General features: G+C 43.4%; 1 protein-coding gene across 1 annotated transcript in view; it reads left to right on the forward strand.

Annotated features, from left to right (window-relative positions):
• Positions 1-5,248: 5,248 nt before the first annotated feature.
• Positions 5,249-23,242, forward strand: part of LMNB1 (lamin B1) — a 32,616-nt gene continuing 14,622 nt past the window's right edge. The window contains exons 1-4 of the mRNA XM_048503390.1: positions 5,249-6,162; positions 20,271-20,427; positions 20,657-20,782; positions 21,135-21,305. Of these exons, the coding sequence (XP_048359347.1) occupies positions 5,798-6,162; positions 20,271-20,427; positions 20,657-20,782; positions 21,135-21,305 (819 nt within the window). The 5' untranslated portion in view covers positions 5,249-5,797. The remainder of the gene's footprint in view (positions 6,163-20,270; positions 20,428-20,656; positions 20,783-21,134; positions 21,306-23,242) is intronic.

Here is a 23,242-nt window from a genome sequence, read left to right on the forward strand (position 1 = left end):
TACATATCTCATCAATACTTCTTCAACTGGAAAATCCAAAGATAGTGCTGCTGAGTACCAACTTGTGAAGAACATGGTGTCCAGATGAAACCAGTCTGTATATGTATGGACAACTCTCTTCCAGTACAAGAATTTGATAACGACTTCTATTTTGAATAGAACCTTAACCTAAGGTAGCATGTCTGCCATAATGCAACCTTTGTTTTACTAGCAATATTTCCACATTATTTCTCATAATGCTCTGAAAAAAAGATTTTGAAAACATGTCAGCAACTGTTTTCAATATTTTTACTAAACATTTTCTGTTGTACTGTTTTGGCTCTGCCTTGGTCTTGTTCTTTGTTTTGGCAGTGCCCCTATTTTTCTTGATTGATATTAACCCAATGGCCATTTTAAAATCAGCATTTGTAAATATATTTTTTAAAAATGTTCAGTACACATAGGATGATGAAATTGCAGGTTAGGTTTCTTTTGCAGTTTTCACTATTTTCAATAGGTTTTCTAGATCCCCCCCAACCCACCACCCAGTCTGAGTTTGTTAATATTTCTTAATAATAAACTAGAAAGTATAGAGATTCATGACTCTGTTAGGCTTCTACTTGGTTTTGGACCTATTAAGCTGTAGCAGATAGAGCTTTCAGTCATATTGCACTGTAAATTAATTCTGTAGCTTGGTTGCTTGTTCTCAACTATACCAGTGTGTACATATATCCTCCACACCTGTGATCTTTACTTCTTACTTGCACTTAGTTTAGCTTGTATTAATTCTTCTTCAGCATAGGGTCCTAAAATTAATAGGGGCCTATTAATTTTAGAGGCCTATAAATTTTCTCAAATGGGATAAGTTGGGAAAGGAGCAATTTTCAGTGGGAAAATAGCCCAGCAGGAAACAGTTACATAGTCTCATTCTCACTCCCTGCTCACTTCACTATTTTTCAGTCATAGTCCAAGTGGTACCATTCTTTTTTTTTCTTTTAAAATTGTAACAATGTAACTCCCCCCTCAGAGGGAAGAACAAGAGCAAAGTTTGTTGTTGCCTATATTCTGTCTCACTGAAAGAAAAAACAAAATTGTAACCTCATCCACCATCTTTGTTTTAGAATGTTCTGTTTGGGTCCATTCTAAAACAAAAACGGTCCAGCATGTGGTGGATGAAGTTACAATTTTGTTTTTTCTTTCAGTGATATGGAGTATAACGGGAGCATTTAACAAATCATGCATCTGAGGTAATGGGCTGTGTAGTCCTCAAAAATTATGTTAGGATAAACTTGTTAGTTTTTAAGGTGCCACACAATTTATTTTATCCTAGCAAATTAAGTATAAGAGTTGGTTAGGAACCTGACCCTAAAACAAAGGTCTATCAGTCAAAGTTGACTCATGCCCTATTGAGGGGGCGGGATCCACAGATGGAAGTGGTGCATGGTGTGCCAGTGGATTTGCCCTCCCTGGGGCACTTGCCTTGGCAGAGGGCAAATCTGCTGGTGTGCAGCCATTGTGGTCTTCCCCGGCGCTAGGATGTTGTGCCGACCCTGCACCAGCGTCCCAGAACTGCTGCTGGCAAACTGCCTGAGGAACTATACTTCTCAGGAGACCTTGTGAGCCCCAAGGTCTCCTGGGAACTGTAGTTCCTCAGGCCATTTTTAAGCCTGAACTGTAAATAGGCCGCTTTTTTCAGCCTGAAAAAGTACTAGAAAAAGAAAAGGAACTAAGGTAAATGTGGGAAGGGGAGCAGGGGGCACCGTGGGGGGGGGGGCGCAAGGAAAAGGGGGAGGGGCCGGGGGCAATTTCCCGCCCCCCACAAGGGTGCGCCCGGTGCGCAACGCACCTCCCCCAGTCCCCTTGCCGCTCCACCACTGCTTTTCGGACCTCACTCTGAGATGCTTGTTTGCTCTTTTGCCACTGAAACCTCTTCACAACCAGAAAGAGACTGCAACCCTGTTCAGGAAGCTTTCTGGCTTTGAGTGGCTTCTTCTCTCCATCTGAAATATTTGCCTTTGGGAAATATCCTCCAGTCAGAATCCAGCACAGATTTGTGTGTGCCTGTGTTACACCAGCCAGGGGTCTGCAACCTGCGGCTCTCCAGAAGTTCATGGACTACAAATCCCATCAGCCCCTGCCAGCATGGCCAATTGGTTAGGAACCAATTGGTTAGGAATCAATTGGCCATGCTGGCAGGGGCTGATGGGAATTGTAGTCCATGAACATCTGGAGAGCCTCAGATTGCACTAGACTAATGGCAACCCCAACAAGGGGATTTCAAGGCAAATGATACACAGAGGTGGTTTGCTATGGCTTTTCTCTGCTGTCTTCCTTGGTATTCTGCCATCCAAGTAAGGGCATTGTTTAGCTTCTGATATCTGACCAGATCAGGCTACAGTGCACCATAATGCCTTCTCTCTCCCAGCACAGATTTAGCCAGTTAAATCCACATATACCTATGGGACTAAAAGGACACTGCTAAACACATTTAATGTAGGCGTCAGACACTGAACAAAATGGTAGTTACTTCTGAGTCCCATGGCAAAGGGTTGGGTTGCAGCGCAGAGTAAATCGTGGCTTTTGTCTTGTTCACCAATTAGCCCCACGAAAGGCTTTATGTTCTTTTGCTCCCTGTCTTTCATGAGATGGCTGGATGAAAGTGTGACTCGGCCGATTTCTGTCATTCTGTGCAAGCATTGTAGGCATTTGAGAAATTTTAATCTGCCATGGTATTTAACAAACTTTGCTCAAAACAGCCACAGATGATGTTTTGCTGTCTCTGTCAGCAGGATAAAACCCAACTTTTGTGTGGGGACAGGGTAAAGACCAGAGCGGAATGCATTAAATGCACTCCAAAACTACAATCTAGAACAAAAATGCAGAGAGAACACACTTTTATTAACCCTTTCCAGGACCAAAATGTCTCTGGTACAGCAAAAAAAAAAAAGCCAGGAACGACCAGGAACGGGCATTAAACAAGTTAGAGGACCACAAAAAAACTGTGGCATGCATCAGATGCAGTGGTGGGATCCAAAATTTTAGTAACAGGTTCCCTCGCCAGCCCCCCCTCAGCAAAGGGGGCAGAGGCGTACCTAGGCAAACCTGAGCCCTGGGCAAAACCTGAGTTGGATGCCCCTCCCCCATGGGCAGCCACCCCACCACGACCCCAAAATTTTTTTGCACCAGGTAATTTCTAAATCATCATCACATTATAGAAAATGCCACAACTCACAAATCTGAACACAGCAATGGTGAAACACACAGGTTCTTTGATAGAGACTGGTGAGATAAAAGGTACGAAAGGCTGAGAAGCCATGAATTGCAGTACCTGAAAGGGATTAACCCAGTTCAGGGAGTTACATTATTAGTCACAATTGCTATATGGAACCTTCACGTTCAAAGGCAGTATGCCTCTCGGGGAGGTGAGTGCGTGGAGATGGAAAAGCGGACCCAATTAGTAACCCCCTCTCGGCACACACAAATAATTAGTAACCCACTCTCGGGAACTGGTGAGAACCTGCTGGATCCCACCTCTGATCAGATGCATTCTAGAACTACAATCTAGACCAAAAAACACAGAGAGAACGTGCATTTATTAACCCTTTCCAGGCCAAAAATGCCTGCAGAACTGCAAAAAAGGCTCAGAACAAGCGTCAAATGAGCTACAGGGCCACAAAAAACTGTGGCATTCATTAGATGCATTCCAGAACTAGAATCTAGAACAAAAAACTTATAGCCAACCTGCTTCTCTTACCCCATTCCAGGCAAAAATGTTTGCTCTGGCTTACTATTAGCATCCATTAGAAGATTATATATGTTAGAAACTACTTTTTTTCACTGTTTATAACTAATTTTCCAAAATGGCCTGGAAGGGGGTAAGAGAGGCAGGTTCGCTGTGCGTTTTCTGTTTTAGATTGTAGTTCTGGAGTGTATCTAATGCGTGCCACGGTTTTTTGTGGCCCTCTAATTCATTTAGTGCCCGTTCCGGGCCATTCTCTGGCTCTTAAGGCATTTTGGCCCCCAATGGGATAAGAGAGGCAAGTTGGCTATAAGTATTCTGTTCCAGATTGTAGTTCCGGAAGGTCTCTAATGGATGCCACTGTTTGTTGTACTCCCTGTAATTTGTATAATGGTCATTCCAGGCCGTTCCGGACCATTTTCTGACTCCAAAAGCATTTTAGTCTGGAACAGGGTAAGAGAGGCAGGTTGGTTTTGTGTTTTTTGGTCTAGATTGTAGTTCTGGAGTGTCTCTAATGCATGCTACAGTTTTTCTGGCCCTCTAATTCGTTTGATCCCCGTTCTGGGCTGTTTTCTGGCTATTAAGGCATTTTGTCCTGGAACAGGGTAAGAGAGACAGGTTGGCTCTTTGTTTTTTGTTCTAGGTTGCAGTTCTGGAGTGCCTCTAATCATGCATGCCACTGTTTGTTGTGGCCCTGTAGTTAGTTTAATGCCCGTTCTGAGCCATTTTCTGGCTCCAAAAGCATTTTGGCCCGGGATAGGGTAAGAGGGGCAGGTTGGCTATATATTTTTTGTTATAGATTCTAGTTCTGGAATGCATCTAATGCATGCCACAGTTTTTTGAGGTCCTTTAGCTCATTTGATGCTTGTTCTTGGTCTTTTTTGAAGTTCTGCAGGCATTTTTGGCCTGGAAAGGGTTAATAAATCCACGTTCTCCCTGTGCTTTTTGTTCTAGATTGTAGTTCTGGAGTGCATCTGATGCATGCCACAGTTTTTTGTGGTCATCTAACTCATTTAATGGCCGTTCCCAGCCATTCCAGCTTTTACCCTGTCCCTTTTGTGTGTGTGTGCCTGAAACCTACACGGGTAAATTGTGTTCAGAAAGACAGACAGGGTAAACTGCACAAGCCTATTCGTGCAGTTATATTGCAAAAAGCAAACTGAACTTGCAAAATTTAAATTGCAAGAAGCAATTTAAGGTCATCTCCAGAACACAGAGAAGAGAACAACTGCTCCTTCAATGCAGGCAGGGTCTAGGAACAGCCCCTTCTTCCTGCTGCGTAGAATCTGAGAAGCAAAGAACGGGCAGGACGTCCTCATTCAAGTCACCCTCCAGCGGATGGACAGTTTATTGGGAAGAAGGGTGGAGAGCTAGCGAGCGAGCGCGCGCACCGACTTCGCTGACAGTTGCTGTTGGCGGGTTTTGAATTTAGCGTCTAGACTGCCATAAAGAGGGAAGCTCCGCGCGCTTCACTATCCTATTGGCTAAACCTGGGTCACGTGAAAGGACATCTGTTTAGCGTTGTGGGGGAGGCGCAGGGAGGGAGGCCTCGTTCTGAGCGCGCGACGGCCATATTGGCTCTGTGCTGAGCCCGCCTGTTTTGTTTTATTTTGCCTGGGGAGAAGCGGCAGGAGGAGAAATACGCGCGCGCGGGCTTGCTCCTTTGAACATTAGATACCATCCGGAACTTGTTTTTCCCCCTTCTTTTCTCCCCCTTTTTTTTAAAAAAAGGGTTTCTTTTGCTTTTATTTCATACCTGCGGGGGATGCTTCATTTGTTTTCCCTCCCCCTCCCCCCTTCCTGACTCCTTTTTCCAGATTTTTTACTTCATTCATTCGTATTCCCTGCGCGCTTCGTTTAGTAATTGCAACTTTCTGTTTTGCTGTTGCTCGTGCGACTAAATTAGAGCACGTTTTTATTTGCATTTACGAGTTATCGCTTGGTGCAGCACGGAAGGCACCCTCCCCTCCGTTTTCTGCCACCCTCCCCGACCACCGCTAGCCAACCAGCCAGGTCTCCTTTGCCCGCCGTACAGCCCCTTCTCTTTTCCTCCCGCTTCCCCCGCGCATTGTTCGCGCCATGGCTGCGGCGGTGGCGGCCTCCACGCCGGTGGGGCAGCGTACCCGGAGCAGCGCTGCTTCCACCCCTCTGAGCCCGACGCGCATCACCCGGCTTCAGGAGAAGGAGGAACTGCGGCAGCTCAATGACCGCCTGGCCGTGTACATCGACAAGGTGCGCAGCCTGGAGATCGAGAACAGCGCGCTCCACCTCCAGGTCACCGAGCGCGAGGAGGTGCGCGGCCGAGAGCTCACCGGCCTCAAGGCGCTCTACGAGGCCGAGCTGGCCGATGCCCGGCGCACCTTGGACGACACGGCCCGCGAGAGGGCCAAACTGCAGATCGAGCTGGGCAAGATCCGCGCCGACCATGACCAACTCCTGGGCAAGTAAGTAGCCGCTTCGCCGCCTCTGGCGCGCCTTTTGGGGAAGGGGGCCGCCAGGCCGAGGCAGGGCATCCTCGACGGGGAAAGCGTGCGGTTTCCCTTCGTCTCCGTAAGGCTTCTGTCCAGGATCCTGCTTCCTAATTTGGGAGTTCGGTTACTGTATTTGGCTGTGGGAGTTAAGTTTCCTTGGTGTAACCGATATAAGAGCCCCCCGTCAGATCTTGCCATTTCGCTGTATAAAATCGCCCCCTCTGCTTACCAGACAGAGCTTTCTTCGCCAAGGTTCCCCTTGTGTTGATAAAAGTGTAATTGGACGTCTGATACCTGATAAGAGGTTTCCTTCTGACCTTGTTTTGTAGTGTTCAGTTGTTGAGAGATGCTGAAGCTTTTTAAAATTCATTGTTTTCACGCCCTCGATGTTCTTGGAGTCCACTGTATAGCGGGGTGTAGGATAAAGCAGACTGAGAATCCTATCCTTCCCAGTTTCTTTACCTTCTACTTACTTGACTCGTCTATATTTCCATAATGATATATTTGCTGTTAGTACACTGACATGGATGGACCATGTGTCAAATACGGTTGAAACCTGTGTAGATGCTTTTGATCATGTAGACTTCTGTACCAAGATAACACCCCTCCACATACCCACACATACACTTTTCCCCTTTTGTTTCTGACATTTTGTTATCTCCTTCCCTTTTTCCCATTCCTTTTTTTTGTAGTAGTGTGTATGCTAGTCTAGTTCCAGTTGCTGCCATGTGTGGTCATGGCTGGCATATTTGAATGAATGAATGAGAATGTCCCTGCACTTTCCTTTGGCAGCCCCGTTTTTTGCCTGAGGACGGCCTTCCAGGCCTTCTGGAAGACGTCACAACATTCAGTGTAGTGCCGGGCAGCATTCAAACACATTCTCTGTATTCATATGCTTTAAGGAACTGTCATGCACTGCTGGTAGTGACAACTTTAGATAGCTCTCATAAACTGTTGCTGGATTTAAATTGTTCATCTGTTTATTTAAAAAGTGATTTCTGAACATTTTATTTAAAATGATTTCTGAACATTTCTAAAATAAAAGGAGGGAATCCTTCATTTTGTTTTTGTTGATTTACAGTGTTCTGAGATTAATTGTTTCAACTATTTCCACAGTCATTGTTGGTCTTACTGTTAAACTTGCAATTAAAAGAGACTTCGTTAAGATAACTTTTTCCAATTCTGATTAAAAAATAGTTTGCCAAGTATTGTTGTGGTGACATAGAAATGATGTGTGACTTGGGCTGGGGTTGTAGTTTAGAGCTGTCTGCCTGGAGTAGTCAGTGTACTTAAGGAAAAGTGCTGCTGCTGAATATAAGTTTTTCTAACTAATTGCGGAATTACTTGAGAGTGTTTCACTCGAAGTCAAGTTAGATGTCCCTTGTGCTCATTGATTATAAGACTGACTTACGCCAGGGTACAATCACATGATTCATGATATCATTCTGGGATATTGGTTGTATGACTTGTGCTACTGACCTTCCCTTGTAAAATGGGTGTTTGCACTTAATAGCATTATGTTTTTGTTCATTGATACAAAGCATGGACAGATGAATACCTAAATTGATTCCATGGTAGATGTTGTACCTCTGTTGCCTCTGCTTTGACAACTGTAAATAGGAGTCTCAGAGAAGCTTTAAAATGTGGCATTCATTTCTGTTTTTTTATTTATTTATTTCTTAAATTTCTATACCGCCCGATCCCCGAAGGGCTTAAATTTATATACCGCCCGATCCCCGAACCTTATCAAATTTATATACCGCCCGATCCCCGAACCTTATCAAAGGTTTATGGTCACTGTCAATATATTGGTGAAACATCTATCAGCATTTTCATAAAATTTAGTTGTAAGAATACTCCTTTGAATATTTAATTCTTTGTAAATCAATTTTATTCTTGTAGCAGACCACGGAATTCATTTCTGTACTCTGAGTAAAAGTAACTCACATTTGATATTATTGCCTGGTTTTGAGATTTGGCAGAGCATTGTAAAAGTTTTAATTTCATTTAAGTCTAGTGCCCTGAACATTCTAGTCCATCTCCAATGTTTTCAACACATTTCTGAGAGTGTTTGGACCAATAGATATTTGGAATCTTTTTGTAACTGTTATTCCTGGTTGTCCATTGTTTGTATAATGTCTGAATAGCTATCAACAAGCTACATATAGGCCAAATTCCATCTAGGCTTGATTTCCTACTCTTTAGAAGTCAGTCTTGGTTTCTAAAATCTCTCTTTGTAGCACAGTTTGTCTAGTTTCAGATGTAGTGACTTTGGCAGCTGTTGCCCAGGGAAGAACATTCAAAGATCACTACTCTGCAGTTGTAATGTTGCTTTGAGTATTCCTGTAACTTCAGGTGACGATGACCAACTTCTATATTGTCAGGGTCAATCTGAGTCTTCACACAGAATAACTTATTTGTAGATTTGGCTCTGGTCGGTATCATCTACCATAAAGAGTTTCATGGTTATGGGGATGAGCATATATATACAAAATCCAGAAAAATGTACCACTACATTGTGTTCCTTAACAATTGGTATTTCTCTGTCTTAAGCAGTGAAATTGTGGGCAGGTGTTTCATCTTCCTTGAGTAACATTTGGTGAGAGAGGTGGATTGGCTGTATCTGTGCCACTGGCTGTGTTAAATTTAAGGTACCATTGTGGGGGGAAATGGTCTTTACTGTTAGATTTCTGGTGTCACTCTTTATGAGTTCATATATATCTTGGTTTTGCTGACACTTTTGAACTGCTAACCACATTTCCAACATACTATGTACAAATTCAGAGATGTGGCATCAGAGTATTCCAAACTCCACTTTTATTTTTCTCTACCTTGTCATCTTATTACAACATATATCTTCTGTAAGTGCTCTTGTGTTGAGCATCCCCTTATTTTAAAGTGCTTGTTCAGCAACATTTGCAGTTGTATTATTCCTAATAGGTATGCTTTAAACATTGGGAAAACTGCTATGAAACATTGCTCATAACCGCAAATAATACCTTTTAGCATGTCTAGTATGAGGTACTTAGAACATAAAATCTGTGTTTGAGAGGAAGAATAACCTGTCTTACTGCTGAGTTTAAATATTTTATTCTGCAAAGAGAAGGTGATGATCAAGGTATGTGCCTTTTTGACTGTCATGAACATGGGATGTATATCCTTTAAGTGCTCAGTTCTGTAACTGTTAATATAATTATGAAAGATAGTTGAACTAACAGTATACTTGCATTTTTAAGTAAGGCATATATACATTTATGGTTTCAGTTGGTGAGGGGGAAGCAGCATTGGATATGGTGTCTGTTGTACAGAAAGAGGCAGTGTTGGTCAATGCTGTAGTATTTGGCTCTGAAGATCCTTGTTTGTACCTTGGCTAATGGTTGTAGAAATGCTATTTCATTCTTTTGGTAGTCTGAGTTACTGTTTTCCTTTGTACGTTTGTTGCTTGAAAGGCAATTAGAATTCTATGAATACTGTTTTTTAAGGATAATATGCCGCTGTAACACTAATTCCAAAAGTGTTACTATATTCATTCTTCAGTATTATTAAGAATGCTGCAGCTCAGCTACTATTGGGAGTTAAGTAGAGTTTGGATATTACATGTGTTCTGCACCACTCTTTTGGTTACTGATTAATTCCCAGATCAGTTCAATTTAATTTAGAGTGTTTGGTTACTACTTAAAAAGTTCTTCATGCACTAGGATGAACAGACCCATCTCTCTCAATATGCTCTGCCAGGACAGGATCACCAGTCTGTGCAAAGCTTTCTGAAGATGCCACTCCGTAAATAGGTATGATTAATAGCTGTGGATATATGAAACTTTTCCGTGGTGGCTCTTGCCTGGTGACATGGTGTGCCTAGTAAGTTTAAGAAGGTTCACATGCTTTTATCTTTTGTAAAATATATGATGGAATTGTTCATTGCAGCATTTTTATAAAAAGTGGAAATGAAATGGTATTATTCAAGAGGGACAATAGGATTGTCAAAATTCAGAATTTTCCCTTCTTTGGAAATGTTTGTTAGTATGTCACTTCCGTGTTGGCTGCTTCCTAAATGGCATATAGGATATGCATTTTGTGATCACTTTATCTAAAACCTTTAGAAAAAATTGGTGTTTAAACATAGTGTTGTGAGGGGGGGAAATCTAGTCTAGTCTCTTTCCTGCCCTGGTAACTTTCTGTGTTACCAGCTCTGAAGAGCTTTCAATGATGTGGTCCTAATCCGGGAAAGATATTTGAATGAGTCTTCTGAGCTCTTACACTATTTCTTGGCTCCTAAGGTATAAGAATTTATTGTTAACTTCACTTGTTAGAGTGCCTAGCATTTGTCAATACTGCTTTAGAAGTATAAAGAACTCTTAGGCAGTCTAACTGGCTCTGGTAAGATGACAGATTTCTAATCAAGGCTGTCAGGAGGCAGTTGATGTCCTGTTTGGAAATCCAGCCCAAACAATGACAAGTTCAAACCTGGTCTAAAAGTTTTATCTCAAAGAAAGTTTGTACTACTCCTTTTAAGGCACCCTGAATATTCTTGCTACTCAGTTTCCCTTACTGCTTCCCTTGCTCACTGAGAGTGACCTTTTCCATGAAGGAGAGAAAAACAGTAGACCTTTCAGGTAGCTGAATCTTTCTTGAAAGAAACCCAATAGAAGACTTTGTAATTGTTGGAATAGGGGTTCAGATTGGTTTGCTGGTCTTGCTATGTAGCCAAAATTTGTTCCTGCCACAACCTGAATCTGACCAAGCACATACATGGGTCTGGGAAGTGTTGGCCAAAAAGCTTCTCTACCACTATTACCACTGTTCAGTGTTGACAGCACATGCTAATAATTGGGAGACTTTCTGTCATCAGCTAAACAGTTTGCCAATAATATCACTCACAGATGATCCAAATTCAAAGCTACATCACCTGTAAAACAGGGTGGATACAAATCAGTGTTTTTAAAAATTAAAAATAGTTTTTTTAAATTAAATTGGCCTTTTAAAATAGCAGACCTTTTGAGGGGAAAAATTATCTGAAGATAGTGTAAATAGTTTTCTATTTAAGATACAGTATCGTCCAAAAGTTATTCATCTTAAAATAAGAATTTAGTTAGTAATTGTGTAGCACTAGGACTCTCCCAATTTCTATCCGGTTCCATGCACCAAGCAGGCCATAACTTAGATCTAATCTTTGGGATGAGAATGAATAAGGCACCAGTATCTATTATCCATGTGCCACAGTTGGACCATTTTGCCCTGAAGGCCCATCTTAGCTTACCATACTCTTCCTGTATAGACAGTGGGCTGGTTTATGCTCACCTGTGGAAAATTATGGATTTTTTAGTTTTGAGGAATGCTCTGCGGAATCCAGTGCCTCCCAGCAACTCATTAGATGAACTGATAGAGGACTGGCATAGCCAACTTTCTGGAGACATCTGCAGCATCGCTCCCTGATGACCTCCCATTTCTACACCAAATTAGCGTGTTGGAGCTGAGGAGGAAAAAGCAGAAACTGGTATGACTAGAACAAGTTTGGAGAAGAACACATGATGTAGTAAGTACATCTTATAGGATGCTTATACAAGCCTATGAGATAGCAGTGAAAGTCATTAAAAAAGGACTATTGCATCCTCTATCTCTCACCTTGTTCAATTGTTTAGGATAATTTAGTCATTGACAGCTCCAAATTATTAGAAATCCGACCGTTAGCTATGAGGCATTTGTGAGCTTTTTTGTGGATGAGATCTCATCACTCAGCCAGGACCTCTCCACCACCTTGGATGCGGTGAGTGAACTAGAGGTTCCTTGACCATTTGGAGGTCCTACATTGCACCAATTCAGCCAGCTCTCCCAAGATTTTGACAGAGTCCTGAGAGCTGTGAAGTCTACCACATGCCTTTTGGACCCATAGCTAGTGGAGGCCAGTGGAGATGCAGTGCAGGCCACCTTGGGGAATATTATCAACTGTTCTCTGAGGGACTGAAAGGCTGGAGTAAGGCTGCTTTTGAAAATCCACCCTTGGATCCTATGGATACTTCCAGTTACCACCCAGTGTCCCATCTTTCTTTCTTGGGCAAGGACATTGAGAGAGTTGCTGTGGAGCACCTCCAGGCCTTGCTGGAAGTCACATCAGTCTTGGACCCATTTCAATCCAGTTTCTGCACTGGTCGTGCGACAGAGATGGCTCTGGTCACCTTACAGATTATCTCTGGAGACACCTGGACATCTGGAGTGTCATAGGTTTGGCACTATTGTTATTGCTCAAACTGACAGGTTTGGGAGTTTGGCACTATTGTTATTGCTCAAACTGACAGCAGCATTCAATTTGGTCAGCCATGACATCTTGAACAACCGCCTCACTTATGCTGAAATCCATGGGTCAGCCTTATAGTGACTGTGCTAATTTCTCCAGGTTTGAGACAGAAGGTAGCAGTCAGAGAGAAAACATCAATGTGCCACTTGTTGGTGCATAGTAATCCTCAAGTGACAATTAGTACTTTTTTCATTCCTTAAATCTCCTTGCTTCCACCATTCTCCCACTTAATCAGGCAACATGAAGCTGGAAAGCCTGAAGAAAGACTGGCTTTATAGAGGCTCTCTGTCTAATATTATGCACAAACCGGACAGACTAGCCTCTGAAAATCTGTTTAGCTTCTTAGATCCAGTATATTGTTCCCTGTCAAAGGGTGGACATTTTGGTCCACTAGATAAGGCTAGCCTTAACACCAAGTGGAGTGTGAGCTGGGTATGTTAGAGCCATGGTGGCGAACCTATGACACGCCAGATGTTCATGGACTACAATTCCCATCAGCCCCTGCCAATTGGATATGCTGGCAGGGGCAGATGGGAATTGTAGTCCATGAACATCTGGAATTCCATAGGTTCACTACCACTGTGTTAGAGGACCAATTTGTCTAGGGTAAATGGTCCTCAGTTTAGTCACACCTTCTGATCAACATCCTGGAAACCCAGGCAATCCTGGAAACCCTGCAACACTCCCAGACATCACTCCACCACCGTCACGTGCTGATTCACACAGACAGTACGTCAGCGAAGATGTAATTGAATGATCGGCGTGGGGGGGGGGCAGATCATCGTGTCTTCACTGAGAGGCGGTCAAGATTCTTTCCTGGGCAGAGGAGCATCTACTCTCGATCCAAGTCGAACCCATTTAGGAGTGCCTGAACATCAGAGCAGACTGGTTAAGCCGTCAGTCTCGGAAGCCGAATGAAGACTCAACCACTCTGTTTTTCGATCCATAATCAACAGATTCTAGATTCTGGAAGTAGACCTCTTCGCAACAGTCGAGAATGTGCACCTTCCATTCTTCATGACGAGATATTTCCACTCATGAGCATACGCTCTCAACGCTCAATGGCCTTGTTGTCTGCTGTACACCTTTCCTCTGGTCCTGGTGATTCCGAAGTTTCTGTGAAAGATCGCAACAGAAAGAGCGGGGGTCATCTTGGTGGCGCCTTACAGGCCAAGACATCCCTGGTTTTCAATGATACAAGAATTGTCGGTGGGACCCCTTTTCACCCTTTCAACGATTCCAAATTTGTTGTCCCAGGGTACCTTTGTGGCATCCAGAGGGTTCAGTTTGACCACATGGCTCTGGAACAGGGCAGACTGAAAGGGAAAGGTTTTTGGACAGAGTGACCACTGTTCTACTAACGTTGTGGCAACCGTCCACCATCAGGATTTATAATTTTTCCTGGAAGGCGTTTGTTCACTGGTGCAGAGGAAAACAAATCATGCTGGAGACGCCTTCACTGGCATCTGTCTTGGAGTTCTTACAAGACGGTTTTGATTCCAGTCTTTGTAGTGCCACCCTATGTCGTCAGGTGGCGACCCTCACCAGGGTTTGGCCCTTGTTTCAGGGTCTACCAGCCTCTCGCCACCTGGACATTGCTTGGTTTTTGAAGGGCGTTCACCAAATTGAACCTCCACAGGTTCCCTTCATGGAGACTTCATTCTGTCAGCTCTAACGCGTTCACCCTTCGAACCAGTTCAGCCAATACATCTTCACTAGTCAAGGATGACATTATTGTTCCTGGTGGCAGTTACTTCCGCCAAGAGGGTATCAGAACTGAGGGCCTTATATGTGAATTCGAACCTATGTGTGCTTCATAGGAACAAGGTGGTCTTGAGAACTGATCCTACATTCAAACAAGTTCCAGTTTTCACTTGCGCCAGGAAATCGTGGTGCCTAACTTTTGCCCCAAACCATTGCATCCTTGAGAAAGACTTTGGCACAACCTGGATGTACAAGATTCTCTTAAGGCATTTATCATATGTACTGAAACGTCTACAAAACAGAGAGTCTCTTCATCAATGTCACTTCACAGTATCTGGAACATCAGATATCCAAGGCAGCAATTAGTTCCATGTTGAAAGCCTGCATCATAGTCTCACAGAGCGATCGATCTACCGATCCCTCCAGGGATTATGGCTGACTCTATCTGCAGCGCGCCACAAATGCAGCCCTCAGGAAACGTATATTGGTCAAAGAGATTTGTGGGCAGCCACCTGGGTGTCCATCACCCACACCAAGATGTCCTCTTAGCCTACCAGGACCCTTCACAGTTCCAGTGGACCATTCCCTCCGAACAGAAACTCTCAGCTGAAATGCATCATGGAATTAAGCTTACTTGAGAATTTGTCCTTGAGATAAGCAGCTGGGGGTGGAGGTGCACTGTGCACCTGCAGATGAAAAGAACTAGCTAAGACTGGAAAATTCCTTCAAGATGGGTACTCTCTTGACAATATCCCACCTTTCCTCCCAAAGCAGTTTATTGTATGCCTCTCTTCCATTTTGTCCTCACAAGAGCCCTATCAGGCAGATTAGTCTCTGTGTGTGTTACTAGTCCAAAATCATCCAGCAAGCTTCTGTGACAAATTAGGGATTTGAACCAGTATCTCCAAGATCACCCTAACCACTATACCACCCTGGTACTTTGTTTCAATCAAAAGCTGAGCTCATTACCACTGTTCAGTCTCTGTTTTGACAGCAGCTGGCTCCACAGCACAAAGATCTCAACTATGTTTCCGAAGATGAGCTGTGTACATGCAGGAAAATATTTCTAAATGCTATGTTCATTTAGTAAGGGATCCCACTAAAAAGATCTTCTGCCTAAAATGTTGAAGAGATCCTATTGCAGCTATACATTTTGTGGCTGACATTTTGTGGGCTGGCTCTGCCTCTTGTGGCAGCCAATTTGTGCTTGTATCTACCATCCTGTGTCAAAATTCCAAAGGGGCTCACGGGATGGAAAAGGTTGGTAACCCCGGCCTAGAAGTTTACCAAATAACATAATTTTCTCCATATAGTTCCAGGACATCTGGGATTCTCTGTAGAATCCAATTGGCGAGTCAGGAATCTGAAAAAGATTTCAACTTCCTGGAATCGCTGGAGACCACCCACTCTCTTCCAGTTCTGTTCCTGCCTCAGGGGAGAGCAGTTGAGCTTTCCAATTGTTCTGCCTTAGTCTAGTTCTACCTTTTTACTACCTATCTTACCTGTGGCTTTGTACCTCTCCTCTCGGTCAGTTTTTCTTACTTCCTTGTAGAGGAGACGAGCTGCCCTTTCACAAAAAAAGGGAGCAGTTAATGCCACAGTGCTTTTTGATGCAGACGGTCTTTTACCTCAGCAGCAGCCGTTCTGTCAACCTTTGTTAGTGGACATGCAGATATGCCCCGAAGAGAGGAGCATTTTCTGTCCTCTGAAGAGGACCTCAGGGCCTCTAAGGACCTTTCGTCAGTGGGTGAAGGCAGGTCCCCAGACTGGGCTGCCCACTCTACCCTCCCTGCACAGGAACTCACCGTCAGGCAAGTCCCCCTCATGGAGGCCCGGGTGCCAAGGAGAAGGGCACTGGCAAGATGACTGCAGTTAAAGCGGGGAGGCGCGATGTGGTGGCGAGGTCCACATTGTGCGCTGGAGCCGGGGAGCCAGAACCTGGAAACGGCTCCAGTGGATCGCCCCGGATCGCCTGTGTCAGCGGCTGACACCAAGGATTCCTGTTCAAAAGCAGAGGTGGTCAAGATTGTTAGTGACTTTCTCAAAGGGGAAAGGACAGCCATGAGAGAAGAGGTTTGCGCCCTATTTAGGGCTCATTTTCCAGCACCTCTGTCCAAGGGTCCCACAGAGCTAGCCATTCTCTTTCCCCTCTCCCTTCCCCATCAGGTGAACTGAAACAGGGAGCCTCAGTCTAGAAGACCAAGACTGCATTGAAAAGGTTTATCCCAGCATCCAGATCGCCAGCCACTTCAGATTCTGACATAGTTCTTCAGGAAGAAGGTGGTTTTTCCTTGGGAGAGGATCTAGCTGATGATATTGCAGTCCCAGAACAGGCTTCCCGCTTCTTTAAGATGGAGGATTACCAATACTTTCTTTCCAAAGCAGTGGCAGCCCTACATTTAGATGAGACTACGGGTGAGGAGGAAGCCAATCAACGCAAATGCAGATCAAGGCATAGGGGTGATGCTGGATATTTCCCACCAGCAGGGCCGGAAAAGAAGGTTTTTCCCTTCCCTGGGTATTTTGAGGACCAGGTCTCAAATGAATGGGATAAACCAGGGACTAATAGACACTATCCTAATTTCTTACGCAAATTATATGCCTTACCTACCTATACCAATGAGGTGTTACAACTTAACCTTTGCATCTCGCGCAATGGCATCTTCCGTGGCTACCAGAAGACTTTTCTGGCTAAAACCATGGCAGGTTGACTGGAAAACCAAGTCTGCTGTTTCTAAGTTGTGTTTTCAGGATAGCAAGCTCTTTGGAGAGGAGCTTAACAGTATTGTAGTAGAATCCCAAGATAAGACTAAGTCAATACCCAAGTACTTTAAAAAGCAGGAGCGTAAATTGACCTTTGACCCCTCCTTTTGTTCTTACCAGAGCTCCTTTCGTCCCAGATGAGACACCAGAGGCGCTTCCTGGAACACCAGAAAATTCCAACCCAGAAAAGGTTTTGCTCTGCACAAGCCATTTGGACAGGACACGTCCGATCAGGACGGCGGGTCTGCTAAGTCATGATGCCAGAAGCGTTCCGGTGGGGCCCAGACTCTAACATTTTGCCACCATTTGGTCCCAGGCTGACGCAGACAGGTGGTCCCAGGAAATAATAACGGCAGACTACTCCATAGAGTTCCAAGCCTTCACCCCCCCCCAACAGATTCCTTCTATCTCCCTTGTCAAACAACCCAGACAAAAGGAGAAGAACATTGGACGCTACCTTTCATCTAGAACAGATAAGAGCCATCGAACCAGTTCCCCCCTACCAGAGGGGTGAAGGGGTGTACTCCATCCTCTTTATTGTTTCCAAACAGAACAGATAGTGGCAAGCCATTTTAGATCTAAAGTTCATAAATCGGTTTGTCTGGCTCCGCCATTTCAGGTCCATTGCCCTCAGGTCCATTGCCAATTCTCTTTAGCCCAAGGAATTCCTAACATCAATAGACCTGTCAGAGGTTTACTTGCACATCCCAATCCTCAAGGGCCACATAAAAGTTCTCTGATTCGGCATAGCGAAAGAATATTTCCAGTTCAAAGCCTTATCATTTGGCCTCTGCACCATTCCGAAAGTCTTCTCGAAGGTGCTCATAAATCTCATAGTAATCCTAAGGGAGTAAAGCACCACCCTTACTTAGACGATATTCTAATCCGATCAGGTTCCAGGGAACAAACTGTCAGGTACTAACTAATGACCATTCAGGTCTTGGAGCAATTTAGTTTCCTAATCAACAGGAAGAAAAGCTCCCTATCACCTTCTCAGAGACTAGAGCATCTGGGATTTGTGATAGATACACATTTTGCAAACTGTTTGTGCCAGAAGACAAGCAGAAAACTTTGAGATCCAGATCAGGTCCACCCTTATAAGGTCACAATGTCGCCTTCTTTCCTTAGCCAGCCTCATGGGCCTTCTAGTTGCATACTCAGAAGGCTGTTCAATGGGGCCGGTTCTATGTCCAGCCTCCACAGAGGTTTCTGCGCCCTTTTCAGCTGCAGATAGCCAAAAGATCTCACATAGCCCTGCGGCTCCCTCGACCGGTATGCACAAGCCTACTCTGGTGGACCAAGACTTCCAATCTGTCACAGGGCAAGATGTTCTGGATTACTTCCACCAAGCAGGTATCCACGGATGCAAGCCTCTCGGGGTGGGGCGCTGCCCTGGACAATTTCCACCTTGGTCAGCTTCAGAATACCAGTTGCCCATCAATGTCTTAGAGTTGAGAGCCATACGTTTTGCAGTACAAGGCTTCATAACATCTCTTCAAAAGGATCCATGTTTTGGTGAGGACAGTTAACATAGCAGCCAAGACCTACCTGAACCATCAAGGGGGCTCCATGCAACACCACCCAACAGTATAGTAGTAGAAACAAGATCCAGCTCATAGGAAGGGACTTCTTGCCCTGTGAGTGAAAACCTATCATTTATATACTTTCAAATATGTTATAACTGTGACAGGACAACAGTGGTATACAACTTTCTAGTAAGTTGTAAGGTTGCCTATCAGCAGACATTAATTAGACTCCAATACTGATAATGATAGTCTTTATTGAAGATGTATGCAAGGCAAGGTACCATGCTGTTCATAGCCAAATCTGAGAAACATGGGAAAGCCAAAGGGAGATATAGCTTGAGCACCACAGCCCACCCACCCCCGCCAGCTGAAGGGGGAAATGGAAAGGTTAGAATGTTTGCGTCTAGTGGGGTGAGGGCCATTATCTGGTTGCCTGGCACTATACAGGATAGAGGAATCAGGGGCCAAGTGGAGCTAGGAAAGTCTGAGAGTGAGGCCATTTAGAGATTAGGGCAGGGTCACACTGCTATAGCTTTATGATGTCAGCTCTGATGTGAGCGGGCTTTTGGTTACCAGCCTCTCACTAGGAAGCAACAATAAACTGGCACCAAGTTACGCATTGAGCAGCTGAAATTGAAAGGGATTAAATGGTTGATAGTAGCAGCTGTAAAAGCACTTAGGTGAGAAGTAATAAGAATTTTTTTGAAACTATATTTTGGAATTGATTATGTCATATATAATTGGCTAAATTTTTCTTGTTTTACAGATTATTGATCTCTGTTATTTAAATTATTCATTTGTATCTGTAGATAGGTGGCAAATACATTGTATTATCACTTTTGACCACTGATGAAGGCCAGTGGGCCGAAATAAGTCTGATTTCAGGTCATAAAGTGTGACATAGGATCTCTTTGTGTTAAGTTACTATGATTTTATACATATAAGGCAGACTGTCATGCTGATTTTGGCTAATGAAAGCACTTCAGCTGTTTAGCATGTGGAATTCTGTGCTGTTCAGGATTTGCATTCCACCAGAAAACCTTGATCAGCAATTCACTGTTTGTGATTTTCTGTTTTAAATCAACGCTGTGCTTAATCTTAACTTCTCTCTGATCTTAATTAGCAGTTGTGTGTTGTTTGAGCAAAAAGTGTTTGCACTGTAAAAATCATTAATGGTTCAAAATGCTGACATGATTGATCATCAAACATCAGTGGATTCAAACTTCTGTGATCAAAGCTTGTGTCAGGGATATCTTCTCCTTTCTTCAGCTTCTTGTGCCCCCCCTCCCCCAATCCTAAAGTTGGATAGCTCTGTAAGAAAGTAGTGAAATTTTAGTTTGTGCAGACATGGACGGAAATTTCTGTCACTCTTTGTGTTCCATTCTACTCTGTCCTCCCTGATCCTCCAGTTTCTTGCAGTGACTGGGTGTATGTGCAAGGGATAGGAAATGGTTTCTACTTGCAAGGCATTGGATACAGTTCATAGTCCTTTATCATTTCCAGAAGCTAGCCATGCCTTTTTTTAATGATAAAATAGAATTTCACAGGAAAACCAGCATAGCAGTTGCAACATTCTTTGTATTAATTGCTCAGCAACACATATGGTAGCACTATCTATGAATGTATTATATCTATAAAGTGCTCAAGTTGCAGTCCTTTTACAAACGTATCCAGAGCTTTTTTTCCCTTAAGAAGTAATTCACAGTGGAACCTACTTATGCATATCTGCTGCAGTATTAAGTATTTCATTCATAATTAGGTACTTAATTAAATGTAATTTTTCTGGTTTATTTTAGTTACATTAAAAAAGAATCTGATCTGAATGGAACCCAGATTAAACTTCGGGAGTTTGAAGCAGCTCTAAATGCTAAAGAAGCAGCACTTGCCACAGCACTTGGTGATAAGAAAAGTCTAGAGGGGGATGTTGAGGATTTAAAAGATCAGATTGCTCAGGTAAGGCATGAGCCATTTTCATGGGCATGGAGTGATTGATATAAAATTGTAGCATAAGATGGAAACTAACATGGTATTTGCTCCTTTATATGCACAATTTGGGAGAAACTGGACTTTCAGATGTTTGAAGTGCTGTAATTTGTATGAACTGTTATGTATGTATGAATAAGTTAGTTTTGTGTTGTGATATTATTCCACATTTATACTTTGTCATATTATTTCTTTAAAGCTTGAAGCTTCTTTAGCAGCTGCTAAGAAACAGTTGGTAGATGAAACATTGCTGAAGGTGGATCTTGAAAATCGCTGCCAGAGTTTGATTGAAGACTTGGAGTTCCGAAAAAATATGTATGAAGAGGTAACTGTTGGGGTTCTCAAATAATATATTAGTGCAAACTTGTAGTAAGATAATGCTTTAACAACTGCCTGGCTAGTATAGCTTAAATTTGTTAGTGCATGTTTGCGTCTATTTAAGGAAGGGATGCTTTCTAATTCTGCACTTCTACACTTAAGATTCTTTAGAAAAGTTAAATATCAGTACTTAAGAGAGGTGTTTTCTTATTTGACAGAGTATAATATTGTCTCAGGTTCCAGTAAGAAAGTCACCGGATCCTGTCTTGACTAAAAAAGTCAGAAATCTGACAAGCTTTGTTAATGCTGTCTTAAATTTTTTAATGAATTGCATTCACCCCAATTTGCATTATTTGTAGGAAATCAATGAGACTAGAAGAAAACATGAGACCCGTCTGGTGGAGGTGGATTCTGGGCGTCAAATAGAATATGAACATAAATTGGCCCAAGCCCTTCAGGAAATGAGAGAGCTGCATGATGTACAAGTAAAACTCTACAAGGATGAACTTGAGGAGACTTATCATGCCAAGGTATTTATATTTCCTCTCAGCTACCTTAAAATTCTAGTAGCTGTGTTGAAAAACTTTGCGTTGTAATAGATCTGGAGTCTATTTAGGAACATAACATTCTAGTTACATTTTGACCCACATATAAAATGATGTAGGTGTGCAGAATTTAACACATTCTGTTAAATTTAACGTATTTTAAATTTAACATAACAGCTGAGCAATCTACTACTCTAGAATTGCTCACATGTGAGGACCCCCTGTTTGGATGTCAGCAAGATAGGGTATTTCTAGCATTTCCCTGTATGACTTGTTCTCTACTAAATTAGGCAAGTTTGTAGGGTTTTTTCCTATTTGTGGGGAGGACTTGCTGGAAAATTAGGAGTGATTGCCAGATTACTGGTGGAACACCCAGGTTTAGCAAGTTTTTTTTGTTTTGTTTTTTAAGAGATTTAATTATTGGACTTATTTGTTATTAGTGGAGATTAAGTCTTTTAGGTTAGTTGGTCAGAGAACAGCTTTTGTATTTGTATTGTATCAGAGATTAGTAAAATTGATAGAGATTTTATGGGGGGGAAGAAATTGTTCCATCTGAAGGGGGTCAAAATGGGGCTGGGAATCCCATAATTATTGGGTGGGGGAGGTACATTGGAAGAGAGGGTGGTTGAGAAATAGTAAAGCTTGGCCCCCTTCTGACCTCTGTCCCATCCCAAGACACAAGGGTAGAGGGTCTAAGAAGATGTGTCCTTCTCTGACTCTGGTGTTGTGTAATTAATAATTAATAATTCAATCATGATGCTGCAAAATTATTTTGTAGCACAGAACGTGAACCTGGCATTTGTGACGGAGACCTGGACTAGGGAGGGTGAAGCTGTTGGCCTGAAAGAACTTGCCCCACCAGGTTTCTTGTCCTCCATCAGTCCTGTACAAAGGGCTGGAGGGAAGGAGTAGTGCTGCTCATCTGGGAGGCTTTGTCCTCCATGTGAGTTGCTTCTCCAGTGAACACTGGTATTGATTGTGTGGGTCTGATGTGGGATGCTGTGGACAGTTTGGGCATTCTGCTGGTGTACCGCCCACCAAATACGCTGAAAGAGGCCCTGCCAAAACTGCTGGAGGTTGTTTTGGAGTGGACCTTGAGGTTTCCCAGACTTATTGTCTTGGGGGATTTCAACATCCATGTGGATGCTGTCTATCTATTCAAGCAACAGACCTGGTGTCTTCCATGGCAGCACTGGGGTTTCATTGGTTAACGTGGACCCACACATCAAGCAGGACAAACATTGGATCTTATCTTTGGCATGGGGATTAATGTGGATTTACTTTCCTCTGAGGAGGTGCTGTGGTCTGACCACTTTGCACTGAAGAACTGGGTGGACTCCCTGCTTATTTATGCCTGCCCATGGAGACTTATGGATCCACTTGGTCTCCAGAATGTTCTGCGAGATCCCTGACCCAATGACTGTACCCTTGATGATCTGGTGGAGGCCTGGAATTCCCAGCTCTCCGAAGTCATTGGGGAGATCGCTCCTTGATGTCTTCTCCATTCCCATGCTTGCCAAGCTCCCTGGTATACTGGGGAGCTGCGGGTGATAAAGCAGGAGCTGAGACATTTAGAGCGAAATTGGTGGTGTACTCATGACGAAACCAAAAGAACATCTTAAAATCCTATGAAATGGCAGTGAAGGCCACAAAGAAGCAATTCTCCTGGTGGCAGAGGACATCTTGTGGGTGATTCTTGCCCATAGGGAGGCAAGAAATAGAATCTTTCGCTTCCTGTTGAGACTGTGACTCCATTTTGCTCAGTATTTTTCCTGCCTTGACCGGGAGTGCACGGATTCTTCGACTCCTCAGCCTGACTTTCTACCTCTCCTGTCTACTTCATGTGTTGTGATATTGTTTGAGTCCCCTTGTCTCCTCCCTAGTATTTCTCTCTGTGCGGGGTAGGAATTCTTGGTTAGGGA

This window comes from Sphaerodactylus townsendi, linkage group LG07 (genome assembly GCF_021028975.2).
Source record: "Sphaerodactylus townsendi isolate TG3544 linkage group LG07, MPM_Stown_v2.3, whole genome shotgun sequence".
In the NCBI taxonomy this organism is placed as follows: domain Eukaryota; kingdom Metazoa; phylum Chordata; class Lepidosauria; order Squamata; family Sphaerodactylidae; genus Sphaerodactylus; species Sphaerodactylus townsendi.